A 27326-nucleotide genomic window follows, 5' to 3' on the forward strand; every position below is an offset into this window, starting at 1 on the left:
ACAACTTTTTATTTTGTTCCATTGTTGAGAAATTAGTTAATTTCTAACTTGTTATGTGTTGAAGTAATGATATGGCGAAAATCGCTGCTGACATGGCAACATATTCGAAACACAAGTTTCAGTTTTGTTACAATACTGTCAAAATTTATACAAAATCTAATGTTTTAACAATTAATATAAAAAGACACATAAATAAAGTTTATTTGGAATCTGACATAAAGAAGGTGGATGATGACACAACATATGAGAAAATGAACTCATAACGAAAGTTTCTATTTACTATGATGACTTGGAGTGTTTATACAAATAAAAAAAATTATTCTACCTGAAAATTAAAACTTTGTTTATAGATTTTCTTTCAATATATAAATCAATGAAGACGACATTTTCCTGTTCCCACACAAACTGCACACTCCTCTGCATCTCCAGCAATATGGCTTAAGCAATGTTTAATTCTCTCATCCACTACATCCTGTTTACAACAAAAATGAAATATAACAAGGGTAAAATGGTCATTTCACTCAGATTCAGACAGTTTATTTAGTAATAGTAAAATTAAAATACAAGAAAATAAAAAAAAAAAAAAAAAAAATGAAGATATTGGTAATTTGGTACCAGAAGAAGTGAATGTAGTCCAAGAGGTGCAGTTATCAAATATGAGACATCTGGATAGTCTTTTGCAGCTTCAGCAGTTAAGGAAGGAATATCCTCAAAAAAAAAAAATTATTTATTTATATCAATAAATTATTTTGTCAAGAATAAAAAAATATAAAAGTAGGATGTTAAATTTGGTATACCTGATGCCAGTGTCGCCCTGGGAAGAGGAAGAAAGGGCTTACAATCACACGATTTGCACCTTTTTCAACACAAGCGTGAAAGGCGTCTTGTATTGATGGTTTTGCTAGCTCCTATTTTTATATATCCAAATAAAACTTTTAGTAAAATTTTCATTAGTTTCAATTAAAAACATTTATACCTTAGAAAAAAAAACAAAAGAAGTACCATATGAGCAGGCTCAACAATTGGGTACCCAGTTTTCGCTATAAACATTGCCACAAATTCATCTGCAACCCATCAAATCACCACAAATACATCAATTTATAGGTTCCTTACACTTCCTCAAGTTTCCCATGATTTTTTTTTTCCAGATATTTTTAAAACATCATTTACTTGATGAGAAAGAAAACACATCACTTACTTAGCATAAGATTGGACTCCTTTCTACGTGACCCATGATCAACAATAATCACCCCATCTCTCTTTCCAATCCCATTACTTCTAACACCACCATTTCCATTTCCCAAACAAGATCTTGTTTGTAAACTCAATCTAGGGTTTCCTTTCTTTCCAAATTTAGTTGATGTAGGGATTTTTTTATTCCCATAATTCAAGCACAAACTGATCATCAATCGTAAACATACATTTCAATTTCATGCTATGCGACAAATTTAGTCAATAACGTTAATTACAGCAAACAAAAATTGGACTTGAGAACATGATTCAAAGTGATGAATTTGAAGTTAATGTGAAGTAATAGAGAAATGAAATACCTTTTGATGTTTAAATTGGATGGTGTAGTGCAATTCATCTTTGACCTATTTGATAAAATTGAATGAATAAGTGCATAGAGAATTCAACTCAACTACCATTTCAATTATCTGAAACATTTTTAAAGAAGACTTTTTAATAAAAGCTAAGGGTGAATAATGGATGATCTTTTCATAACATTATGTAATTATATTTTATATAACACAATTGATTCAAGAGCAATTTGAAATTCAAATCAACATAAACTAGTTTCATTCTATCAAATCAAATGTCCTTTGTTTCTTGTAAAAATGACTCCCACAATATGGAAGAACTATTTACTAAAAGCTTGGAAAACCATTCAACATTTTAATCAATGTTCAAGAATCAACATATCAAACTTCAACAATTCCAAGATTACATAGATATCATTCAAATCCATGTGAGTTCCATCTTGTGAATAAAACAAATGCAACTCATTCCTCACTTCAATCCAACTACACCCTCCACTCTTCTTCAACCCTCTCTCCTTCATCAAATTCCTAGTTTTCATAACTTCACTCCACCTCCCACTTGAAGCATAAACATTCGATAACAACACATACCCACATGACTTCTGTTCCACCATTTCTTGAATCTTTAATCCCACTCTCTCTGCTATCTTATCTTCACCATATGTTTTACACCCACTCAACAAAGCACCCCATGCACTCACCTCTGCTTCACATGGCATTGACATGATCAAATCCTCCGCCTCTTTCACTCTCCCTGATCTAGACAACATATCCACGACACACGTGTAATGTCTCTCATTAGGTATGATCATATATAATTTCTCCATTGAGTTGAAGTAGTAAAGACCCTTGTTCACAAGTCCACAATGAGAACAAGCAAACAAGATTGATAACAAAACAAGCTCATTTGGCTTAATGGAACTCATCTTCTCCATTTTTTCAAACACTTCAAGACTCTCTTCTCCAAAACCGTTCTCTGCTAACCCTTGAATCATAGCAGTCCAAGAAACTTCATTCTTTTCATGCATTTTGTTGAAAACTCTCTTAGAGTTTTCGATATCTCCCGATTTTGCATACATGTCAACAAGAGCAGTGTTCACGAATACATCATGTTGAAACCCGAGTTTTAAGGCCTTTCCATGGAGATTTTTTCCTTTGTTTAATGAGGTTAAGTTTGCACAAGCACATAAGACACTAGAAATGGTGGAGACATCGGGTGTTTGACCTAAAAGTAGCATATCATTGAAAACTTCTAAAACTTTATCATATTCTTCGTTTCCTAAGAATCCTGACACCATTGAATTCCATGATCCGATATTTTTCATGGGTATTTGATCAAATAACTTTTTAGCTTCTTCGAGATTTCCATTTGAGGTATAGGCACTAATCATACTGTTCCAACAAACAACATTCTTGTTCTTGATATTGTCAAACACTGGACGCCCATCTTCAGTGTTTCCACATGAACCATATAAGTCAACTAGTGAACTACTAACAAAAACATCGTTTGACATTCCTAGTTTCATGACATGGGCATGAATGTTTTTGCCTGAATGTAATGCCTTAAGGTTAGCTAAAGCATTAATAGCACTAGAAAGACAAGAGGAATTTGGGGCAATATCATTTTCAATCATTTGGCGAAATAGTTTGATTGCTTCTTTTGCATAACCTTTTTGGGCGTATCTTGAGATCATAGCACTCCAAGAAACTTCATTTCTTTCAGGCATTTCATCAAACACCTTCCGAGCTTCTTCCAAATCTCCCATTTGAACATACATATCCAAGATTGCTGTCCAAGAAATCACATCTCTTTTCCTCATTCTTTCAAAGACTCCACGAGCCATTTCCATTTTTCCTAATCTTAAACTGAATGTTATTAAAGAATTACAAACGGACACATCATCTTCATATCCAAGTTTAATAGCTAAACTCAAAAGGGTCATTCCTAATGAAAAGTTCCCCATTTCAGTAGAAGCTCTTATGATAGAAACGAATGTGACATTATTAGGGTTTACCCCGGATCTTAACATTTCCAAGAAGAGTTCTATTGATTTTGAATGCATTCCATTTGACAACACCCCACTAATTGCAGCTGTCCAAGAAATTACATTCTGAAAAGGGTTTCTTTGAAATAACCACATGGATTCATCCACTCTACCATATTTTAAATACCCAGAAATTAAAGCAGTCCAAGAAACCTCGTTTCTTTCAGGCATTTCATCAAACAGCTTGCGGGCTTCATCTATGTTCCCCCAATCGACATTTGCAGATATCAAACAATTGTGAACAATCATATCAAACCCTTCATAGTCTTTAAGTAATTGATCAACTTCAGATGATCTTCTGAAATCTAGATACATGATGAGTAATTTGACTGCAACATGTCTATGTGATGAAATGCCAATTTTGTACAAATGGCCATGGAGAACTTGGCCTTCTGTGATCAAACGTTGTTTTGAACAATGTCTTAAGATTGAAATGTTTGCTTCAATAAAGCCAACAAAGCTTTTTATTGGATTTCTTATAACAGAAAGACTTTTGAAAATACTCCCCATTTTGAAACACACAAGTTGAATGATGTTGTGTTGGTGCAAAATGTAACATACCCGGTATCCACTTTAGGTCAAAATGGGGTATGGATGCATCCAAAATCTTTGGAATGACATATTGGATGTGGGTTGAAGATAATCGATTAAACTGCAAGAGACGTATCCACAGATTCATAAATTACAAGTTCTACTTATTAACAAGCTCGATGGACATAGCGAAAAAGCATCGTAACGCATTATTAATCTTAATAACTATACGAACGATTCACAAAAACCGACTAAGGTCCTCTAAAATCAAGATGTAGCATGTCCCATTTTCTTCCAAGTCGAACAACAAACCCTAAATAACAAGAAGTACATAAGAAATCGAAACCATACCTGTTAAGAAGAACACTATGCGATTAGACCGAACTTCTTTACGAAGGGGTGGGCAATTTTGGCACCATATAGAGTTCAAACACTGTTTTTCAACCGACCTTAAGCTGTGGAGAGCGGACATAAGATTTTTTATTTAATTTTGGCATGTCTAGTACAAAAAAAACTTAGACCGATAACAAGTTTGATTGAGGGGGAAAAAAATAGAAAAATAAATAAATACAAACACTAAAATACAACACTTCTTTCCACTTTCTTTCTTTTCATTCTCATCACGCTACTGAATGAGCAAACTTGGCTTAGCACCCCCTTGGTGCGTGGCACGGTTGAACGAGCCACTTAGCGACCCCCACTCTCCGTAGTTTAAGGGAGTACTTTATAAGAGAAAATGATTCGGAAGGTTAACGAACTAAGGATTATGACCAAATAAACATATTTTGAGGGCATTTTCCAAACTACAGACATAAAATAGGCTATTTCCACATATAGACATCCAATCCGCGGAGCAACCTCCGTGGGTTTTGCGGAATGAACTTATGCTCTGAAAAATCGATGTGACAAAAAAATACAAAAAAAAGGAAAAAAAATAGAGCTTCGTGGAACTGTTCTTCAACGTTCATCCTTCCGTGGAATTATTCTTCAACTTTTTTTTATGTTTTTTTTTTTGTCACATCGGTTTCTCGGAACCCCGCGGAGCCCTCGGAGGTAGCTCCGCGGATTGCATGTTTATATGTAGAAATGGTCTTTTTTATGTCTATATTTTGGAAAATACCCCCAAAATATGTCTATTTGGGTAATAATTCCAACGAACTATCGTTTTTGTTCACATTTGGTCATTTTTTGTACACTATTTATCATTGAACTTATTTTTTTTTTGAAAGGGAACTTCCCTAACGAGGGTTTCCGGGCCAGCTTTCGCGCACCGACTAATCCCCCGCTGCAAACATGAGGCTTTGCCTTATGCCCTGGAGTCACTGCAGGCGAACCTCCATGGCCACAAGGGCTGAGTGGTGCCAGGATTTGAACATGGGTCAATAGGTTATCCATCATATCTTCCACATGCCTTACCAAGTCACCACAACCCAAGTGTTTTTTATGTTCACAAAAACTATTATGACCGGCTATTATAGGTTTAGCCGGTCAAGTTGAATTTTCCAGCCAATATATGAATTTTATGGTGAATATATGAATTTTCTGGCAAAAGTATTAATTTTTCAACGAATGTATGAATTTTCTGGCGAAGCTATGAACACTATGAATGACTTCATTCCAACATTATATCGACCTTCAATCCAGCTATGGCTACATGAAAAACGTACAAGAAATCGGTGGGGTTCCAAATCGAAAATCTGGAAATCTGTGTGTTCTTGGTTTGTTCTCGTTCTTGGAACAAAACCCTAGAAAAATTGAAAATAAAACATTAGATTGACCTCCATTGAAGTTGTTTGAACAACCTGAACTCGAAACTCGAAGCTGATGAAGGTTCATCCATGGAAGAAAGGGGGCTGGTCTCTATTTTCTTTTTGCAGATTTGGAAAATAGAGAAGAAAATCGAGAACTCGTTTCAAGGTTTTTGCTATGGATGTAAAAACACAAGAATGTATGTGTGTGTGTGTGTGCAGGTGAGTCTCCCGACGATTTATGACCTGCTATCAAAGTTCATCTGTCACACCCCCAAATCGGATGGCGGAAACGTTCGGGGGTGGAACGAGAATCACAATATCACAATAATTATACACATTGAAACACAAGTACATAAACAACCATCATATCATATGATTATAGCAGTTACATGATCCAAGTATTACTTAGTATCAAAATACATTACAAGATTTGCATGTTATCAAATAAAGTTGTTCCCGTAATGATATTTGATGTATTGTCTTCAAAAGTAGTTCCACTGATCCGAGCTTAATTGTTTCCTGAGAGTACATGTCGTTTTAAAGTCAACATAAAGTTTGTGAGTTGATAAGAGTTTAGTTGTAGAAAAATCCGATATTTTTCCGTAGATGAAAATCGTATCTCCGTCTTGTAAAAAGTTTTGTATTTTTACGCCTTCAGCGTAAAAGAAGAATGTATGTGTGAAGTATGTATCCAAAAGCATTTATAAAATAAAAGTTCCCATAACTTCTAAACTTATAAAAAGTGTGACTTGTCATGTGATTTTTATTATTCAAAAATCAAGTGTATAAGTAAATAACCATACTTATAAATGTAGTGTATAAGTAAATAACCATACTTATAAATGTGTTTTGCACTAGAATTTCACTATTCGATGTTATATTGAGTCCTTATAATCGAACTATCGACTGTAATGTTGCCCGCCACGACGCTTCTCGGACGTCGTGAAATGTTAAGACAATTGTCACCATTGACCTGTCGGTCGTGATTGTAGCTAGTAACCATAGGTGGGGGTTGTCAATCCCATATAGATCTATACACAATTCTCCGTCTCATTTAAGATTTAACGATTATAAAGTCGGGACTTAGCGTAATGGTTGAAGAAATGTCTCACACAACCCGTCGAAAGTATGTTATTCTAGGTTGTAAATGAAATCAAAGCTTTCCCATGTTCAAAGTGTTGCTCTACATGTATGTTGGTTACCCAGTGTGTAATAGTATTACCCAATGGATAATGGTATTATCCAAGGGATAGTGGTTTTATCCAATGTGTAATCACAAAGTTTTAATGTTTAAAAACTATACTTTTGGTAAAAATGTTAGTTTGTGTTTATCCAATGTGTAATAATATTATCCAATGGATAAAGGTATTATCCACCATATAATAGATCCAATATTAGAAACTTGTGCATATGAAAGAATGAGACTTGTGTGCTTTCTTTGAAAATATGAATATATGTATATATTTTCATAAATGTAACATAAACATGCATGTAATTGTATTACCTAAAGGTTAAAAGTTTTATCCAACATATATTAGATCTAAGACCTTTGTATAAAGTCATTGTCCAAAATGTATTTTGTTTGTATGACATGTAACCTCCCCCGAAAGTGTAAAATGAGTGAAAACTAGTAGAAAAGGGGGTATAAACTCACCTTTTATGCTTTCCCTAGAAGATGGTATGAAGATGAGGTAAAAATCGAGTGACACCTTCTTGAAACTTCAAGATCTTGCCTAGGGTTTTTGTTTCAAGAGTGAAAATGAGACAACCAAAAGATGATGGTAGATGGTAGTAGAATCTCGAAAATGTGAAGGGAACTTACCCAAAAATACTTGCAAAACACTTGCCAAAATGCCTTGAATCCACTAGAGTGTTCTTGGATGAATTAGAGAGTGTGAATGATTTTTGGAGGTGAAGTAAGGGAGGGGGGAGGGCCTTTTGGCCGAAATTTATAAAGGAGAGGGAGAGAGATGGATTGGTTGCATGGGGAAGTAGGAACATGCTTTCTTTTGATTATAAAAATCTAGGGTTAAGGCCTTCAGATTATAATATATAAAGTAATATTTCTTTTGATTATAATACAAAAAGATGTGATTATGTTGGGATAAGATGGATATGTTGGAAGAAGAGAGACATAATTTGTCTGATATAGTTTTTATATAAAAAAAACTAGCCCTTTTTATAAAAGTTTGACATTTTTATAAAAGTGTGGTGAGATTTGAGAAATTGGTAAGGTTTAATAACTAATAAAAATATTGCTATTTAATATTATTAACAATAATATTAAACCTTAGGATCAAATTATTTTTCTCAAATTCGTTGTATAAAATGTGAGCGTTAAATGTGATAACTCCCATTTTCTTGATGTATGATATTTTTCTGGTAATTAACCGGAGTATCAAGCTAAATACTAGATCATATGATGTTTGAAACATGTTTACGGCTTTGTGAACACGTAAACCTCGTGTCATGAATATTACCCAATACCTGGCAATATTTGTGTGTTTTATCGAATTGCTACTTTACCATAGTTTATTGTTCACAATTAAAGTGTTTATTCGATAATTTATTCAAAATAATGCATGTAGTATTATAATATTCAACAATACATTAGGAATGTTATGAAAATTACATTTCATCCTTTTGACCTAATTTACGTACAGTTGACTTTTGTTGACCAAAATTGACGGATGTCACATCATCCCCCCGTTGAAAAGAATTTCGTCCCGAAATTAGTTCTAGATATCGGGCTCCTAGTGATTTGGAAAATTTTGGGGATACTTTCGTTTCATTTGATCCTCGCGTTCCCAAGTATACTCAGATCCCCGCTTAGCGTTCCAGCGGACCTTTACTTTTGGAATGCGACTTTGGTTTGTTTGCTTCACTTCCCTATCCATGATTTCGATCGGTTCCTAGATGAAATTCAGACTTTCGTTCACCTCGATCTCGTCTAACAGGATGACAAGAGTTTCGTCAGATAAGCATTTCTTGAAGTTCGACACGTGAAAGGTGGGATGTATGTGACATCCACAAATTCACTGTCATTTTAAAAAATTTATTTATGCTTATTTGAAAATCAGAGTATTCATTTTTAAAGAATAATATTGCGGAATTTGTTCCCAGAAAACATGATAAATACATATCATCAAAGCATTTCCGAAGAAATGTATTTTGTTTATATTAAAACTTTAGGATGTCATCGTCAATACATAAACATAAGCATAAACAAACCTTACAATCATTTACACTAGTGATCTACATCTCCTTTAATGTCTTAGTGTAATGTAGCTTCGTATCGATACATGTGATACAAGTAAACTGAGTGCTCCGGGGGCTTTCCTTTAGCACTTAGAAGTAACTAGGGCTTTGGGAGGGCTTAGAGAGAAGTTAGAGAGAGAGAGAGAGGGAAAGACTTTTGGTGTGAATAAAATGGGGTGCTCTCGCATCCTATTTATAAGCTGAAAAATGGCCCAACTCGTCGAGTTTGAGCCTCCAAATCGTTGAGTTGGTGTTCCACATGTCACTATCTAGTGGCAAGGCGTGGGGAGAAAGCAATGGCCCAGATTCAGCCATGTCACCCTCTTCGCAACAACACACTCCCGACTTCTAAATTCTGTAACTTTCGCATACGAGCTCCGTTTTCGACGTTCTTTATATCAACGCATAGGTATTGACAAGATCTACAACTCTCCTTTTGACTCCATCAACTACTTCTTAACCGATTTTAAATTTAGCAGTTTGAGAAGATTACACTGTTTAATGACCGTGTAAAAGTCATAAATTCTACATACGAACTCCGTTTTCGACTGTCTTTTTATCGTTGAGCTCCTATTAATGAGATCTTCAATTCTCATTTAGGTTGTGTCAGCTAAAGATCGATCGATCTAAAATTCGAATTTCGGGCTGTGCACTGCTGTTGTGATATGACGGAGAATGGATGGGTCGAGATTGCCGGTGAATCTTGCAGAAACGACTTCCCATGATATCACGTACAAAACAGGATAGAGATCGTTAGTTGACGTCCGGGAGGGGATCCCGGGACGAAGCTCCGACGATCTAATTAGTATGAGATCTGAGAGAGATGGTAAGTTATTACAGAAAAGAGAGAATTGTGTCCCCTTCTTCGAGAGGAAGAAGGATCATTTTATACATGTCTAAGAGGCGTGGCTCTCAACTGATTCTGTTGAGGATTCTCTCGTGAGGTGCGACGTGGCAGACCCATATTGGAGGGTCCTCCGTCACGTCTTTTTCCTCCTTCTCCCATTGGCTGGAAGGAGATCTTCCAAATATTTACGAAGATCGTGGATATCGTCTGATGAGCGAGTGGGACTCTCTGATTGGTCCCACATTTTCCAGTGTATGATTTCCCGAAGAAGGGGTTAAGGCGCGGCTCTGCACCTTAACCACCTTATCAGCGCCCCTCGTGTTGGCGAAGGCCCGGACTTGGCTTTAGACTAGGTTCTGACCAGGCCAAGCCCGGTGTCAGTTTGACTTCTCTTTTGACGTTTCCCTGAGGGATACGTTAACAAGTCCCTTAGGCTTGTAGGCGTATGCGTCGGTATGACAACATTGCCGTTCGAGCCTATATCTCGACACATGTTTTCCTGGGATTAGTTCTATCGTTTGATGGGCCTTAGGCAACGCCGTTAATGTGTCAGATTCATCGTGAGACGGTTCGTGACACTAGTTTTTTCTTTAAAATCCCCCCTTTTTCCAAGACCTTTCATCCTTACCTCCTTTCTTCACCCTCATTGTATCTATCTTGGCATTCTGAGAATTTTTCTTTCCGATAACTTATTTTTTCCTCAACGATGGACCGTTATGGTAGAGTCCCTACTGCTGAGGAGTTCCAGTTTCTGCAAGATCGCTTCAGTTTCTTACCGGAGCATGGTGTAATGATTCCGAAAAAGGAAGTATCGATCTACGATCGTCCTCCAGGGAAAGTTGGGGTCCCCATTCCTTTGTTCGAATCGGGGTTGCGCCTGCCGACATCGGATTTTTTCGATATGATCGTGCAACATTACGGTTTTATCGTCGACGAGTTAACCCCAAGCTCTGTCAATAAGATCGTCGGTTTTGAACTGGGTTTTCAGTTACTTTTTCTACTCAACTACGAGCTCCGGCGTCCGTACCCTAGCTAAGCGACGAGGCATTCACCAACTGATCTCTGAACTGGATACTTTGAAGAAGAACTAGCAAATGCAATAGCTTTGGGTCGATCGGAACCTCGTGGGGCATGGGTATCGTAAGAAACGAGACTTCCCCGACCGTCTCCCCAAGTTTTTTGGGGAAAATCTGACTCTCGGCAAACGGCTGGGGAGTGTTACTGTCCGTGGAGAAAACTGGGAAGACTTTATTCTTGCCGCGGCCGGTATGAGTGCCGCCTGGAGGGCTCGCAGGAAGACGACGCAGATGTTCGTCGTGAGATGCGGTATTAACTCATCTCCTCCCCCCCCCTTTTTTTTTGAAAATAGAGTGAGGATAAGATATCTTGTTGGCTTGTGAGATCTTACTTTTGGTGTTTGCTTTCACAGGTGCGAAGGCCGAGATTTCTTTGGAAATAGCCCTGTGTGGTCACTATCAGGGCAAGCTTTGCCATCAGGAGATCGATCTCGTAGAGGTTCTTCCTCCTCCTGTGTCTGAAAGACGCATGCGGGAGCTTGCTGGACTGCTCTTGGTAGAAGGGGGAAATGTGGGTTCTAGCGGGCCTGCGTCGCCTTCTCAGCCGACCGTTGGGGCCGTTTCCCCAGTTCGTTCACCGGTTTCTGTTCCTTCTGGTTTTCTTATGGGTGTACAAGTAGGAAGAAGTAGTGCGCCTACTCGGAAAAGGCGAAGCTTGCATGTGGTGTCGTCTTCGGATGAAGAGACAGAAACCGACGATGTGGGTCTTCGTCCTCGTAAAGCTCGTAGGACCGTGTCTGTGGCCAGGCTTCTTGGTGGTATCGGGGATATTCTCGACGGTCAATTTTCTGTGCCTGAGTAGAGAGAGGTGGTGGTGGTGCCCAGTTCTCCTGAGGCGTCACCTTCTCGATCCGCTGGTTCACCCTTGGTTAATCCTGGTTTCGACTTTATATCTGGGGTTGCGCCGAGTTCGCCTGGAGGTTGTCTTCAACGTGAGAAGCCTTCCCTGATCAATGAAACAGGGATTTTATCTCACTCCCTGTCTTTCGAGGCCTATGCTCCGGGATGGGCGTTTACTAGGGATTCCTTGCTGTCGGAAGACACTACCGCCTAGGAGTGGAGTAGGTGCGCTCATCCTCCGGCCACGATGAGTTCGCTTGTGGTTCAATCAAGTGCTCGCATGGCTGATGACCTTCGTTATGCCGCGACCCAGACCTCTGCCCTTATGGTTGCTGCCACCGACCGGGTTCGCCTAGCCGGTGCGAGTCAGGGGCAGTTGAAAGTACTGCAGGGTGCCTTGGCAGGTATGAGGGAGGAGGTTCGTGATTCAAAGGAGGAGCGTCAAGTTCTTGCTGAGCAGAACATCATTGTGGCCTGCGAGAAAGCCGCTTTAGAGGATCAAGTGGCTACTTTGGAGGATCGGTCAGAGCAACTTGAGGACCAAGTGAGTTCTCTCACTCGAGAGAAGGATGTGCTGGCGAGTAGACTGGCAAGGTGCCAACGTCAATTAGATCGAGCCCGTGCTGAAGGTGTCGTTGCTCGAGGTAGTTTGCAATGGGTGTTGGAGAAGGGGGCGGTTCGTGTGATTGACAGGGTCATCGAGAGCGTTGAGTTTGCCAAAGGGGTCCAGGATGTTCGTGAGGCTTGTGAAGCCCTTGGGTTTGAGAAGGGGAGGAAACTGAGTGGTTGCTCCACATCTTCCGGTAAATCTGAAGTTCCGGATCCTGGCCAAGTGGCGAGCAGAGCTAGGGGTGAGCAAAAGCGGGTACCCGCCCTAATTATATGGATCGGAACCGGAACCGCCAGTTCTTAAAATGTTGGAACCAGAACCGGAACCAGTTACACCGGTTCTTTGAATTTTGGAACCGGTCTTGGAACCGCCGGTACCGGTTCTGTTATCGGATACCTGGTTTCAAAATTCTTGTAACTAGTTAAAATCAAGAATCAATAATATCAAACTAGTTCAAGCAATAAACCATCCGATTTATTGTTTAACATATTTAGTTCAATTTTTTTATAAACTAGGTTTTTGATTAAACACATTAAACTGGAGATCAAGCATTTTCAAAGCAGCACACTTGACATTGGGCTATTTGTGAAACTTGTAAGAAACGAGGGAGCTTCCTCTTATTTTATTAAGTAAGGAAGCTAACATTTTTCTTACCACCGGACGATGTGGGACGTACAACATCTTTGTAGATAAGAGAACTCATAAACATTTTGTATATCAAGCAATGTGGGATGGTCAAAAGAAGTTTACCACTTATTCACTTACAAAAGAATATAACAATAAATATACCTATCATATATCTTTTCATCTTTTTATATAACAGATTATATATTTTATTTCTAATTATCTTATTATATAGCAGATTATATATCTTATTCCTAATTATATGCTTATAAACAATATTTGCAAACTTCATATCTAATCAAACGTAAATTGCTTGTTATTCAATTAAAAAGCAAAGGAAAATGATTACCAACATGTTTCAATATCGAAATAACATATATATATATATATATATATATATATATATATATATATATATATATATATATATATATATATATATATATATATATATATACCGGTTCCGGAGGGTACCCAGCGGGTAGCGGTTCCAAAAAATTGAGACCGGAACCGGAACCGCTTAAGGCGGTTCCATAACTTCAGGAACCGGAACCAGAACCGCCTAAGGCGGTTCTGGTTCCGGAACCGGTAGTTCCGAGGCGGTTCCGGTTCTAAAAGTGGGTACCCGGTTTCGATGCTCACCCCTAAGCAGAGCCAAGGAGGTCAACACTGCCCTTACATCTTTTACCGAGACGGATTTTGCTGGCCTCTTCCGTTTAGGGGAGTTAGATTATGATGACTTCCGTCAGTTTTGTGGCAAGCTGAGCCCGGGAGGTTCTTCCTCGGACTCCAAGGGTTGACTTGTATATGCTCCTTGTTATTCGTCTTTCTATGTACTATGTGTATAGTGTAAAACATTGGTTGCTAATAACCATGGACTGTGTTTTTTGTTTTATATTTGGTATGGAAGTGTTCTCTTCCCTTCTTTTTTTTGTATGTATGCACATGCTTTGAGCTGTAATTCGTTTTTGCACATTCCCTTGTTCTAGGGTTTGCGTTAATCTGCTAACGTGTGCTTCATATGTCGCATAGCTGCTACTACTGAGCTATGTTCCTATGACTTGTATATTTAGGCTTATGATATTAAGCCGTGAAATAATAGTCAATGTTGTTGACTATGTTGTATGGTGTAGCTACCAATACATTGGCTAAGATCGTCATCTCAAGGCCTTTACTGTTCAATTTTTAGGGGGAAAGGTTATGAACCTTTTACGACCCCTCGTTTTGTGCCAATTACACAATCTCAGCTCTGAGATGTTATTTGGCATATTGTAGGTAAAGATTAATACTCTTTTAAGACCTACGGTTGCATTCTTGCATAGATTTTGCTCAAGTAGCGTAGGTGATCAGCCGTTGTTGCTACTTAGAAATTATACAACCTCTATACTTTGTGTTTTTGCAATACAGAATTCTGGAAAGTTTTTTCAAAATGCAAATTATATTATTTCTGAAAGGAAAAAAAGAAAGACATAAGACAATAGACCCTGAATGTCTGAGTGTCAGGGCATGTGCCCGGTCTTTGCTTTGGCGCCTGAAGTATGGCTATCCTGTGCGGAGTTGGGCCATACTTCTTGTTTGGCAGTGACGCCTTTCTACGCCTGATGTAGGTTAGCCTTCATAGGTTGGGGCTTCCTCTTATTTCCCCCAGCGGGGCCTGGCGTGGGGGAGTTATGTTTCGTTTCTCGTTCCCTGGGGATGTTCTCGTCTGTCTTTCTTTGTGACCCGATGCGTGTTGCAACCGTGGGAAGCGCCTCCGCTTGGCCGGGTGAGAGTGCCTCATGTGCGTTTCTGCACACTCATCTTCCATGCATGTCCCGCTATCACTGTAGATGATGCTTTGCCTACCGAGGGCTCTTGCTGGTGCTCTCTTACGGGAAAACCTGCTCGTTAAATAGAACAACATTCTGCCTCCGTTGTTGTTGTTTCGTGCACTTGCGCCCTCTATTCTGAGGTGCTTTGGTTTATCAACGAAGATTTGCTCTTGGGCCTGAATTGTTATTTTGCTGGGCCTTGCCTGGTTTTCAATTATGGGCCAGGCAGGGGCCTTTGCCTGTGGGCCAGCATTTCCTCGCCGTATGCTTGTCACTCAGTATTTTTATTGAGCGTCCTTGGGTCGGCGTGAGTTCCCTTCTGTGGGAGATATGTTGTGCGTCGACTGAACACATCTCGCTATTGTTTCCTGGTCTCGTGGGCTGGCACTTGTGCCACAACAGATTTCCTTTGTGGGTGTTTTCTTTTTTGGCGAGCTTCGTTTTGACGCGATTGGGTTTCTTGCCTTGCTCCTCATTGGGCGTCGTGCCCAATTGTCGGCTTGGTCGCTACTACCATTGCTGACCCATCACTCGTGCTGAATTTGAGAACACCGTGGAGAGTAGATGGGATTGCTTGCAGCTGGAAAAGCGCAGGCCGGCCTAAGAGAATGTTGTGCTCTGCCGGGCGATCGACAACCGAGAATTTGAGCACGCTTGTTATCTCCTTTGCTCCGTCATGACTAGTCAATTTGAACGGGAGTCTGATTGTTCCCGTTGGCCAAATACAGAGACCAGTGAAGCCAAGTAGTGGGCCCTGGCGTGGTGGCTGGAGGTACTCTTTCCATTTTATTAGCAGTTGACGGAGGCAGTGCTCGTAGATCACGTTAACTCTGCTTCCGTTGTCGATGTAAACTTGTTCTACACGGTGCTGACTAACAAATTCGGTGATGTGCAATGGATCATTGGGGTCCCAATGTTCTGGACTGGGGTCATTTACTGAGAATGCTATGTTGAGGATATTTTGGTGGTAAGGCCCTGCATCTAAATATCGGCTTTGGTGGTTGGTGCATGGGCGGGGCCCGGTGATGGTGAGTATCTCCGCCCTTTTTTCGCGGTCTTTTCCTCCATCCTTTTGATTTTTGGGCTGGTGTTTATCCTCGTCGAATTTTTCCCTGAGGTCTTTTGCTATATCAACTATGTTCCCTACTAGTTGTTTTTCATCAATCTCCCTCTTTAGCACTGTACACTCGTTTGTATCGTGAGTTTTGCTTTTATGATACTCACAGAACTTGGGCTTGTCTTTCTTTTCCTTGGCTGGGGCCTTGTTGATTGCATGAACATCGGTATGACCGCTTTTTCTATCGTCCCTGTAGAACGGTCTGTACCTTCTAGACATATGCCGGGGGTGACGATTGTGTCGCTGCTGGTCGCCATCTTGCCTTCCCTGCTGGGTCGAGATTGGTCGAGACACCGCCTCCTCCTGCTTTGCATATGCATTGGCTATAGCTTTGATATTGGTCTCCTTTCGCTCTTCCCCTTCGATTTGCCTCAGGTATTTTTCAACACGGAACTTGAGTTCATCCTGGGATCTGGGGACAGTTCCCTGCATCTTCTTCGATAGGGGCCCCGGGAGTAAACCTTGGGCGAAAGCGCCTGTTACCAGGAACTCTTCATGTCCTGGAACATTCAAGGTCGCCAGCGTGAACCGATCATAATTCTCACAGATCGATTCCCCCTCTCTCTGCTTGCATGCCATTATAGAATTAGCGTCCCCCTTGTCATTCCTCAATTGCATGAAATTGTTGAGGAAAAGGTATTTCAGTTGCTCAAAATTGGAGATGCTGCCCGACCTCAGAGACTTGAACCACTTTCCTGCATTTCCGGTTAGGGTGCAAGGAAAATAAGTGCAGCTGAAGCGACGATCCATCTTGAGGGATGTCATCGTCCATTCATAATTGTCAATGTGGTCGTCTGGGTCTGTAGTGCCGTCATATTTGGGCATGTGTGGGAACATCGTCGTGTGCAGAATCTCGTACTGCAGTAGCTCGTGGCTGCAATTAGAGCTGATGCTTCGCATGGGGTTGTCCATGTATGAGTATGAAATCCCGCCGTAAGCCATGTGCTCCTGCATTTGGTACAGGCTTGCATACATCCGGTTATGCATGGCCGCTGGCGAGATGTACGACTGATACTGCGGTAGATTTGGCGCCGACCCAAATTATTGGATTCCGTACTGCCCTACCGGAGGTTCCATATGCGGGCTTGCTCATGTATACTGCTGAGCGTATGGGGTAAACGGTTGAGCCGTTTTCATGAAGGGATTAAACTCGGATTGTACTGGGAACTGGGTGTTGGGTCCATAATAGTCGGGTCCTTGGCTTGTCGAGATCTGGCCGCCTGTGGTTTGCGGTTGGGACAGTGCAGGGATTGGATCTGGGGTGTTTTGTACTAACGTGTTGAGGATCGGTGCTTGTTGTATATATATCAGCATGTAGGGAAAACCTGTCATGGTGGCTTACGGATATACAATTGGGGAGTATTATGGCTATGGTTGAATGGTGTGCGGGATCCACGTCCTGGTGCCAGAGGTAAGTAGGAGAGACTTTTGTTGTGAAACAGGGATCTCTGTTTGATGCATTGTGACGATTTGTGGAGTTATGGTTACGATCGCCACTTGTGGAATTGTGTTGGCTGTTGGGCGCCAGAGGCTGGCCGTGAGAGTTGTTGCTGTCTGTACTGCAGAACTTGATGGTGTTTGTGAAACCGGAGTGCGATTTGATGCATGCTCTTCCTGAACGGAAGTTTGCCCTCCTTCTAGTGAGTGCATCGGACGCAACGAGCTTTTTTATAGTGCTCCAGACACTATTGGGATCTCGCCTGCCATTAATGCTCGCTGAATTTGTTGCGTGGATGTATCGTTTTAGAGATACGCCTGGATGGCGCCAAATGTTGTGATATGACGGAGAATGGATGGGTCGATATTGCCGGTGAATCTTCCAGAAACGACTTCCCCTGATATCACAGTACAAAACAGGATAGAGATCGTTAGTCGACTTCCGGGAGGGGATCCCGGGACGAAGCTCCGACGATCTAGTTAGTATGAGATCTGAGAGAGATGGTAAGTGATTCCAGAAAAGAGAGAATTTCATCCCCTTCTTCGTAAGGAAGAAGGATCCTTTTATACCTGTCTTAGAGGCGTGGCTCTCAACTGATTCTGTCGAGGATTCTATCGTGAGGTGCGACGTGGCTGACCCATATTGGAGGGTCCTCCGTCACGTCTTTTTCCTCCTTCTCCCATTGGCCGGAAGGAGATCTTCCAAATGTTTACGAAGATCGTGGCTATCGTCTGATGGGCGAGTGGGACTCTCTGATTGATTCCACGTTTGCCTGAGTATGATTTCCCGGAGAAGGGATTATGGTGTGTGTAACATCCCGACTCCCAGGTATAATATTTATATATTTATTTATGAGTTGTTTGAGCAACTCGACGAGTTGGATTCCCCAACTCGTCGAGTAGAGGCGGATTGACCATGTGGGTTTTATGACCAACTCGGCGAGTTGGTGCTGTGAGAGGAAACCCTAATTCTTCGGGGTTGGGTCCTATTTAAAGGACCTTAAGCCCTCATTTCCGCCTCACCAGCCACCTTACTCCCTTGTATGAAACCCTAATCGTCTATATTGATCTAAGATAGAAAGAGAGTTAATCTGTGGGCATTTTGGCGCACCTTTTGAAGATAAGAGAAGAGTATCAAGGCAAGGAACAAGAAGAGGCTGTTGGATCTGGTGTTATTTAATCTATAGCTTTTGCGGAAGGTAAAAAGTCTTCACCTTGCTCATTATTGTGATTAGATCTCGTTTTCATGGAGTTTTAGGGCTTTTTCCATCTTTCCTTGAGACTTTGAGTGTGTTGAACTTACCAAATGATTGAGACTTCAGATATGGACCTTGTGAGGTCCCTAGAGTCCAAAGGTCCCAGCTTTATCTAGCTATGGAGGAGATTTTATGTTTAAGACCCTAAATGGAGCTTGTTTTGGCATTTCAAGCCCTAAGTGCCATGCATGGACGTAAAGATTGTAGCTTTACGTGGTATCTCAGCCTTGGGAGGCTAGATCTAGAGCTTGGGGTTGTGAATCTGCCTTAAAACGTCTGAATGAGAAAAGAGACTTAAGGGACCCGCCGAGTTGATGAGCCAAATTGACGAGTCGGCTAGGGTTTTCCCCGACGAGTCTGGACATGAGTAACTCGGCGAGTTGATGAGACAACTCGACGAGTTAAGATGGATTTTCGCGACATTTCTGAAGAAACGAGGGGACTCGACGAGTCACAGATATGCACTCGACGAGTCGGGTCAACATGGACTGTTGACTCAAGTGTTGACTTCAGTTGACTTTAGGGTTTGGTCAAGACAAGGATTATTGAGACCATGGAGGGGTAGAATGGTCTTTTAACCATTCCAAGAGTTAGAGAGAGAATAGCCTTTGGTTTGTTTAGAGTTGTGATTGGAGTGTTAATTAGAGATAATTATCATATGTGTTAGGCAGAGGCTAGATCGATGATTCGTGTACGAGGTTTATTTACTTGCTTACGAGGTGAGTCTTCTCACTATACTTACCTTGAGTGGTAACTATGTGTGACCAGAGGGTCTTGTATGCTTATATTGAGTATTGTGATATCCTGCATTATGTCTTTGTGATTTATGTTGTGTATTATGTTGAGCTTTACTGAGTTAAGACCGGAGGGTCCACCCGAGTTATGGGACCGGAGGGTTCCACTGAGACACATCGACCAGAGGGTCTCATTTGAGATATATCCGTGAGAGGCTAATGAGTTATGTGTGGTATTTTGGGGAACTCACTAAGCTTCGTGCTTACCATGTTATGTGTTATGCGTTTCAGGTACTTCTCAGGATCACGGGAAGGCGCTAGCTTGATTGTACACACGAGGCGGATTTATGAGGATCATGGATTGTGTTTAAACAATTTTATGAACATGTGTTTTTTTGATAAATTGTCATTTTGGAGATTTGTGAACTATGTTTATGAGAATTATGTGATTTTTAAAATGAAAAATTTGTTTGAAAACTTACGGTGTTACAAGTTGGTATCAGGGCCTTGGTTTGAGGGATTCAGATGTACCTTCGGGTGTGTCTGGACTCAAACTGAGGATTTGAGAAATTTTTTCAAAAGAAATGATTTTTCCAAAATGAGAAAGAGTTTAAGAGAAAAACGAGTTGGAGCAGTGTGTACAATCAGCCAGAGCCCGAACGGTGATTTCCCAAAATACCCTTACTTATTTGTGTTATAAGATATTTATGAGATGTTAGGGATGCATGCTAGAGGATAGGCTAGGTATTTCATATTTAGGGCTAGAGTTGCCTGATTTGTGATGCCTTAGCCTAGGAGTTGCTACTATCTGTTGTTTGCCTTGAGTATGTGCTGAGTAGGAGTATCTAGCAGGAATCACTTAGAAAGAGTTCTGAGTCAAGGGATAATCTAGGAGAGATATCTAGATGAGTATACGAGGAGTCTACTAAGAGAGTAGTCTGATATTCGTGAGAGATATAGTACTTGTAAATTGGAATCCTAGGAGGAGGACTTGGGGTGACTACAGGTTGGTGTGGAAGGTAGTATTGGGCCCGCACTACTGAAAACACCGGATCTGTATGCAACCCAAGTAAGAATCCTTAGGGTACTAAGGAGCATGTAGGGGCGGAAAATCGAATGTGAGTATGCTCGAGCGAGTCTCTGATGATTTTTGTGTTGTGTTTCAGAGACATCATGGTGGGTACGCGCCACAACCCCTAGGGCGGTAGTGCCAGTGACGAGGAGATCCGCCGGATCATTCATGAGGAGGTGGCCGCAACTATCCGAGAGGCGATACCGGATATGTTTGGGTCTATTAAGACCACACTGATTGAGACATTTGATGAGCGTTATGCTGATGTTACTGAGGCTACTGCTGTTGCAGCCACCGCAGCCGTAGCCGCTGCTAGGCCACAGGGAGGTGACTCGTTGTTGTTCCGGGAGTTCAGCAACACGAAGCCACTAGAGTTTGATGGGACACAGGATCCAATTGCTGCTATGAGATGGATCTCCGACATTGAGGGGTGTTTTTACACGTGTTCATGCCCGAGAAGTTGAGAGTTTGGTTTGCGTTGAACCAGCTTCGCTTGGGAGCGAAGGACTGGTGGAAGTTTGTGACAGCCAGCTTTACTCCTACAGATCATGCTGTAGTGACTTGGGACAGATTTACGCAGTTGTTCCGACACGAGTATGTCCCCGGGTGGAGAGGGAACGGTTAGCCCAGGAGTTTCTGTCTCTCAAGCAGAAGACAGAAACTGTGACTGAGATCTCGAGGATGTTCCATGAGAGGGCGTTGTTTTTCCCTGAGCACGTGTCTACTGAGCAGGCATGTGTGAGCCGATATCTGAGCATACTGAGGATGGATATACAGGAGTTTGTGGCGAACTCGTCATACCAGAGATTGGCTGAGCTTCAGACCAATGCCAGGAGGAGGGAGATTGAGCTAGAGTTGCAGACCAGAGAGGAGGAGGAGTCCCGGGGTAGAGACAGGAGACCGATACAGTCGCAGCCGGCGACGAAGTGGGCAAAGCCCGCTGATACGAGAGTTGGGGGCCAGAAGGGCTGTACTTGTGGCAAGTGTGGCAAGAGTCACGAGGGATCATGTCGGGTAGGGATTTGCTACAAATGTGGCAAAGAGGGGCACATGGCGAAGGATTTCCCCAAGGGGTTTATAGTTTGCTTTCACTGCAACCAGACCGGCCATCGAAAGGCCGAGTGCCCTCAGCTCATTCAGGGATCAGCCCAGGGTTCCACTCATGTGGCTTTACGTGCTACTGATAGTCGGCCGGTGAAGGCCGAGGCTCCGAGGGCTCGTGGGAGAGCTTTTCAGCTGACAACGGAGGAGGTCCGCACAACACATGATGTCGTGGCTGGTACGTATTTCCTTATTTATATTATTTTGAGATTTGTTGTGCTTATTCTGTGATGTATATAGGTACTTTTCTTATGAGTTCTGTACCTGCTTTGGTGTTATTTGACTCGGGTACGAGTCGATCCTTCGTGTCTTTAGCTTTTAGTCGTCACATCAGTATCCGACGTGAGGCGTTGACTCGACCTCTGAGGGTTTCTATAGCCGACAAGCATAAGGTTTTCGCTATTGATGTATTCCGAGGATATGTACTAGAGATTTTTGGTGTTGAGTTCCCGATAGACCTGGTACCGATCGCGATGGGTGATGTCTATGTCATAGTGGGCACGGATTGGTTGAGTCGGTTTGGAGCTGTGATTGAATGTGAGCGTCAGATGGTGACCATACGAGACCCTAGTGGGGGAGTGCTTACGGTGTATGGCGAGGGTACCAGATCTGGATCAGCTTTCTACTCTGCTGCCAGGGCGAGACAGAGTCTACAGCAGGGTTGTAGGGGCTTTTTGGCGTACGTGATGGATACGCGGGTTGCTACAGAGAGGCTGAGTTCTATCGCCGAGGTTCTGATAGTGTGCGAGTTCCCGGATGTTTTTCCCGAGGAGTTGTCGGTTGTGCCTCCTGAGAGGCAAGTGGAGTTCCTGATCGATTTGGTTCCGGGAGCGACACCTATTTCCAGGGCACCTTATCGCCTTGCGCCGCCAGAGATGCAGGAGTTATCCTCACAGCTCCAGCAGCTGTTGGGGAAGGGTTTCATCAGACGGAGTAGCTCACCGTGGGGAGCACCGATCCTTTTTGTCAAGAAAAAGGATGGTTCACACCAGATGTGTATCGATTACAGGGAGTTGAACAAGCTGACGGTGAAGGACCGTTATCCACTACCGAGGATCGATGATTTATTCGATCAGTTGCAGGGGGCATCTTGGTTTTCCAAGATTGATTTGAGATCTGGATATCATCAGATGAGAGTTTGCAAGGAAGATATCTAGAAGACGGCCTTCAGAACTCGTTATGGGCATTACGATTTTGTGGTGATGCCTTTCCGGCTCACCAGCGCACCGGCAGCATTCATGGATCTCATGAACCGGGTGTGCAGGCGCATGTTGGATTGATCGGTGATCATGTTCATCGACGATATTCTGGTGTACTCGACGTCCAGAGAGCAGCACGCGGAGCATCTTCGGGAGATTCTTGGAGTTTTGAGGGCTGAGAGGCTTTATGCCAAATTCTCTAATTGTGATTTCTGGTAATGAGAGGTCCAGTTCCTGGGACATCTCGTTATTCAGAATAGGATATTGGTCGACCCGGCCAAGATTGAGGAAGTTATGAGATGGGAGGTGCCGAGATCCCCGTCCGAGATCAGGAGTTTTCTGGGTTTGGCCTACTACTATCGGAGTTTTATTAGAGATTTCTCCAAGATTGGTGTTCCTCTTACCAGATTGACCCGAAAGGGTGTTACTTTTGCCTTGGGGCCCAAGCAGCAGGCCTCATTCGAGACTCTTCGCCAGAGATTGTGCGAAGCTCCAGTGTTAGCCCTTCCCGAGGGAGTGGAGGACTTTGTAGTCTACTGTGATGCATCTATATCAGGGTTGGGTGCGGTGTTGATGCAGAGGGGGCATGTGATAGCATATGCATCGAGGCAATTGAAGCCTCATGAGACGAGGTATCCCACCCATGATTTGGAGTTGGGGCGGTGGTGTTCGCCCTCAAGATCTGGAGCCACTATTTGTATGGAGTCCGGTACACCATATACACAGACCATAAGAGCCTGAAGTACCTCATGGATCAGCCCAACCTGAATATGAGACAAAGGAGGTGGTTGGATGTAGTGAAAGACTACGATTGCGAGATCTTATATTAACAGGCAAGGCTAATGTGGTAGCCGATGCCTTGAGCTGTAGAGAAGAGAGTGCTCCGATTCGAGACGTGTGTATGAGGATGACGGTGATGACTCCAGTCCTAGATATCACCCAAGAGGCTCAGGTGGAGGCTGTGAGGCCAGAGAACCTCAAGAGGGAGCGAGTGGTCGGACAGGTTTCCGAGTTTGAGACGGATAGTCGGGGGATTATGACTTTCCGTGGGCGGATTTGAGTGCCCTATACAGGTGGAGCTTGGCACATACTGATCGAGGAGGCACATAGATCGAGATTCTCGATCCATCCAGGAGCCACTAAGATGTATTTAGATCTGAAGAGAGATTACCAGTGTCCACATGGCCCGTTACAGCCTCTAGAGATTCCACAGTGGAAGTGGGAACAAATTTCCATGGATTTTGTCACCAAATTATCGAGAACCGCGCGAGGTGTCGACGTGATATGGCTGATTGTGGACCGGTTGACGAAGAGTGCTCACTTCCTTGCTATCAGTGAGATCTCTTCTGCAGAGAGATTGGCCGAGATTTATATGAAAGAGTTGGTGGCACAACATGGAGTGCCGACATTGATAGTGTCAGATCGGGATGTGCGTTTTACTTCCAGGTTCTGGAAGAGGTTTCATGAGGAGTTGAGTACCTGATTGCACTTCAGTACCGCATACCACCCAAATACCGACGGGCAGAGTGAGCGGACGATTCAGACGCTTGAGGACATGCTGCGAGCATGTGTTATGGACTGCGGAGGAAGTTGGGACACCTATTTGCCCTTGGATGAATTTTCTTTTAACAACAACCATCATTCCAGTATTGGTATGCCTCCCTCTGAGCTCTTATATAAGAGGAAGTGTCGGACTCCCATCTGTTGGGGAGAGGTAGGACTGAGAGTGATGGGTAGCACTGAGATAGTGCTCAAGATGCCTGAGCAGATTCAGCAGGTCAGATAGAGGTTACTGATAGCTCAGAGTCGCCATAAGAGTTACACAGATCGGCGACGATCCGAGCTAGAGTTACAGGTTAGAGATTTTGTCCTCCTGAAGGTATCCCCGTGGAAAGGGGTGATCCGATTCAGGAAGCGGGGAAAGTTGGGTCCTAGATATATCGGTCCTTTCAGAGTGACTGCCAGAGAGGGGAAGGTAGCCTATCGGTTGGAGCTACCTGCAGAGTTGAGCCATATTCATAACACTTTCCACATGTCTCAGTTGAGGAAGTGTGTAGCCGATGAGACGGTGGTGGTACCCTTAGAGGACATTCAACTAGATGCTAGCCTGAATTACATCGAGAGACCGATAGCAATTTTAGATAGAAAAGTTAAGACCTTGAGGAACAAGGAGGTGCGACTGGTTAAGGTGCAGTGGGATAACCGCAGGGGATCCGAGTGGACTTGGGAGTCGGAGTCCGAGATGCGCGAGCAGTACCCAAAGTTGTTTCTGGAGCATGACTTCAAGAGCGAAGTCTGATTCTAGTGGGGGAGAATTGTAACATCCCGTCTCCCAGGTATAATATTTATATATTTATTTATGAGTTGTTTGAGCAACTCGACGAGTTGGATGCCCCAACTCATCGAGTAGAGGCGGATTGACCACGTGGGTTTTATGACCAACTCAACGAGTCAGAGAGACCAACTCGACGAGTTGGCGCTGTGAGAGGAAACCCTAATTCTCCGGGGTTGGGTCCTATTTAAAGGAACTTAAGCCCTCATTTCCGCCTCACCAGCCACCTTACTCCCCTGTGTGAAACCCTAATCGTCTATATTGAGCTAAGAGAGAAAGAGAGTTAATCTTTGGGCATTTTGGTGCACCTTTTGAAGAGAAGAGAAGAGTATCAAGGCAAGGAATGAGAAGAGGCTGTATAATCTGGTGTTATTTCATCTATAGCTTCTGTGGAAGGTAAAAAGTCTTCAACGTGCTCATTATTGTGATTAGATCTCGTTTCAATGGAGTTTTAGGGCCTTTTCCATCTTTCCTTGAGACTTTGAGTGTGTTGAACTTACCAAGTGATTTAGACTTTAGATTTGCACCTTCTGAGGTCCCTAGAGTCCAAAGGTCCCAACTTTATCCAGTTATAGAGGAGCTTTTATGTTTAAGACCCTAAATGGAGCTTGTTTTGGCATTTCAAGCCCTAAGTTCCATGCATGGATGTAAAGATTGTAGCTTTACGTGGTATCTCAGCCTTGGGAGGCTAGATCTAGAGTTTGGGGTTGTGAATCTGCCTTAAAACGTCTGAATGAGAAAAGAGACTTAAGGGACCCGCCGAGTTGATGAGCCAAATTGACGAGTCGGCTAGGGTTTTCCCCGACGAGTCTGGACATGAGTAACTCGGCGAGTTGATGAGACAACTCGACGAGTTAAGATGGATTTTCGCGACATTTCTGAAGAAACGAGGGGACTCGACGAGTCATAGATATGCACTCGACGAGTCGGGTCAACATGGACTGTTGACTCAAGTGTTGACTTCAGTTGACTTTAGGGTTTGGTCAAGACAAGGATTATTGAGACCATGGAGGGGTAGAATGGTCTTTTAACCATTCCAAGAGTTAGAGAGAGAATAGCCTTTGGTTTGTTTAGAGTTGTGATTGGAGTGTTAATTAGAGATAATTATCATATGTGTTAGGCGGAGGCTAGATCGATGATTCATGTACGAGGTTTATTTACTTGCTTACGAGGTGAGTCTTCTCACTATACTTACCTTGAGTGGTAACTATGTGTGACCAGAGGGTCTTGTATGCTTATTGAGTATTGTGATATCATGCATTATGTCTTTGTGATTTATGTTGTGTATTATGTTGAGCTTTACTGAGTTAAGACCGGAGGGTCCACCCGAGTTATAGGACCGGAGGGTTCCACTGAGACACATTGACCAGAGGGTCTCATTTAAGATATAGTCGTGAGAGGCTAATGAGTTATGTGTGGTATTTTGGGGAACTCACTAAGCTTCGTGCTTACCATGTTATGTGTTATGCGTTTCAGGTACTTCTCAGGATCACGGGAAGGCGCCAGCTTGATTGTACACACGAGGCGGATTTATGAGGATCATGGATTGTGTTTAAACAATTTTATGAACATGTGTTTTTTGATAAATTGTCATTTTGGAGATTTGTGAACTATGTTTATGAGAACTATGTGATTTTTAAAATGAAAAATTTGTTTGAAAATTTACGGTGTCACAGCGCGGCTATGCACCTTAACCGCCTTATCAGCGCCCCTCGTGTTGGCGAAGGCCCGGACATGGCTTTAGACTGGGTTCTGACCAGGCCAAGCCCAATGCCGGTTTGACTTCTCTTTTGACGTTTCCCTGAGGGATACGTTAACAACTACTATGCTAAATAATCATAACTTCGTCATACGAAGTCAAATTTGGACGTTCTTTTTATGTACGTTCTTGGTTTAACGTAAACTAAAACTTTTGTTTAGATTGCTAAGGCTAAAAAGTAATTTATCAAAAATACACTTTTTACGTTACGCGGTGTCGTGTCGGTTTAGCCGTAAAACTTCGACAGGTCATAACTTCTTCGTTATAACTCGGATTTCAACGTTCTTTAAATGTACGGAACCCTTGTGACATATACTATAACTTAGTTAAGCTTATTATCACAAATATAATTTTAATACATACAAATATGTCCAAACAATCATAT

At 42.3% G+C, this 27326-nt stretch overlaps 3 protein-coding genes and 1 long non-coding RNA gene across 6 annotated transcripts; all 4 read right to left on the reverse strand.

Annotated features, from left to right (window-relative positions):
- Window positions 1-244: 244 nt before the first annotated feature.
- On the reverse strand, window positions 245-4602 carry SIRB (sirohydrochlorin ferrochelatase B). 3 transcript variants are annotated; one of them, XM_079086280.1, is made up of 8 exons: window positions 4469-4602; window positions 4148-4238; window positions 1551-1595; window positions 1199-1398; window positions 1003-1064; window positions 798-908; window positions 616-708; window positions 245-472 (listed from the first exon to the last, which is right to left on the reverse strand). In XM_079086280.1, exons 3-8 carry the CDS (start codon window positions 1586-1588, stop codon window positions 371-373), a joined length of 606 nt encoding a protein of 201 aa, XP_078942406.1. In that variant the 5' UTR covers window positions 1589-1595; window positions 4148-4238; window positions 4469-4602; the 3' UTR covers window positions 245-370. The 3 variants fall into 3 exon arrangements, with proteins under 3 accessions (XP_078942406.1, XP_078942405.1, XP_078942408.1); XM_079086279.1 differs by lacking the exon at window positions 4148-4238 and having other exon boundaries at window positions 4469-4601; XM_079086282.1 differs by lacking the exons at window positions 4148-4238; window positions 4469-4602 and having other exon boundaries at window positions 1551-1614.
- Window positions 1703-4141, reverse strand: LOC145167179 (pentatricopeptide repeat-containing protein At2g22070-like). The gene has a single exon (XM_079086278.1). It carries the CDS (start codon window positions 4094-4096, stop codon window positions 1901-1903), a length of 2196 nt encoding a protein of 731 aa, XP_078942404.1. The 5' UTR covers window positions 4097-4141; the 3' UTR covers window positions 1703-1900.
- A 1697-nt stretch (window positions 4603-6299) lies between the features above and the next one.
- Window positions 6300-7907, reverse strand: LOC145162942 (uncharacterized). The gene is made up of 3 exons (XR_013739449.1): window positions 7691-7907; window positions 7523-7601; window positions 6300-6387 (listed from the first exon to the last, which is right to left on the reverse strand). It is a non-coding gene; the product is annotated as an uncharacterized LOC145162942 (long non-coding RNA).
- A 7499-nt stretch (window positions 7908-15406) lies between these two features.
- LOC145164588 (uncharacterized) lies at window positions 15407-17005 on the reverse strand. The gene has a single exon (XM_079083300.1). The coding sequence runs from the start codon at window positions 17003-17005 to the stop codon at window positions 15407-15409; it is 1599 nt and encodes a 532-aa protein (XP_078939426.1).
- Between the last annotated feature and the right edge of the window lie 10321 nt (window positions 17006-27326).

The sequence above is a fragment of the Lactuca virosa genome, chromosome 3, assembly GCF_052849685.1.
Source record: "Lactuca virosa cultivar CGN04683 chromosome 3, Lactuca_virosa_CGN04683_v6, whole genome shotgun sequence".
Taxonomy (NCBI): domain Eukaryota; kingdom Viridiplantae; phylum Streptophyta; class Magnoliopsida; order Asterales; family Asteraceae; genus Lactuca; species Lactuca virosa.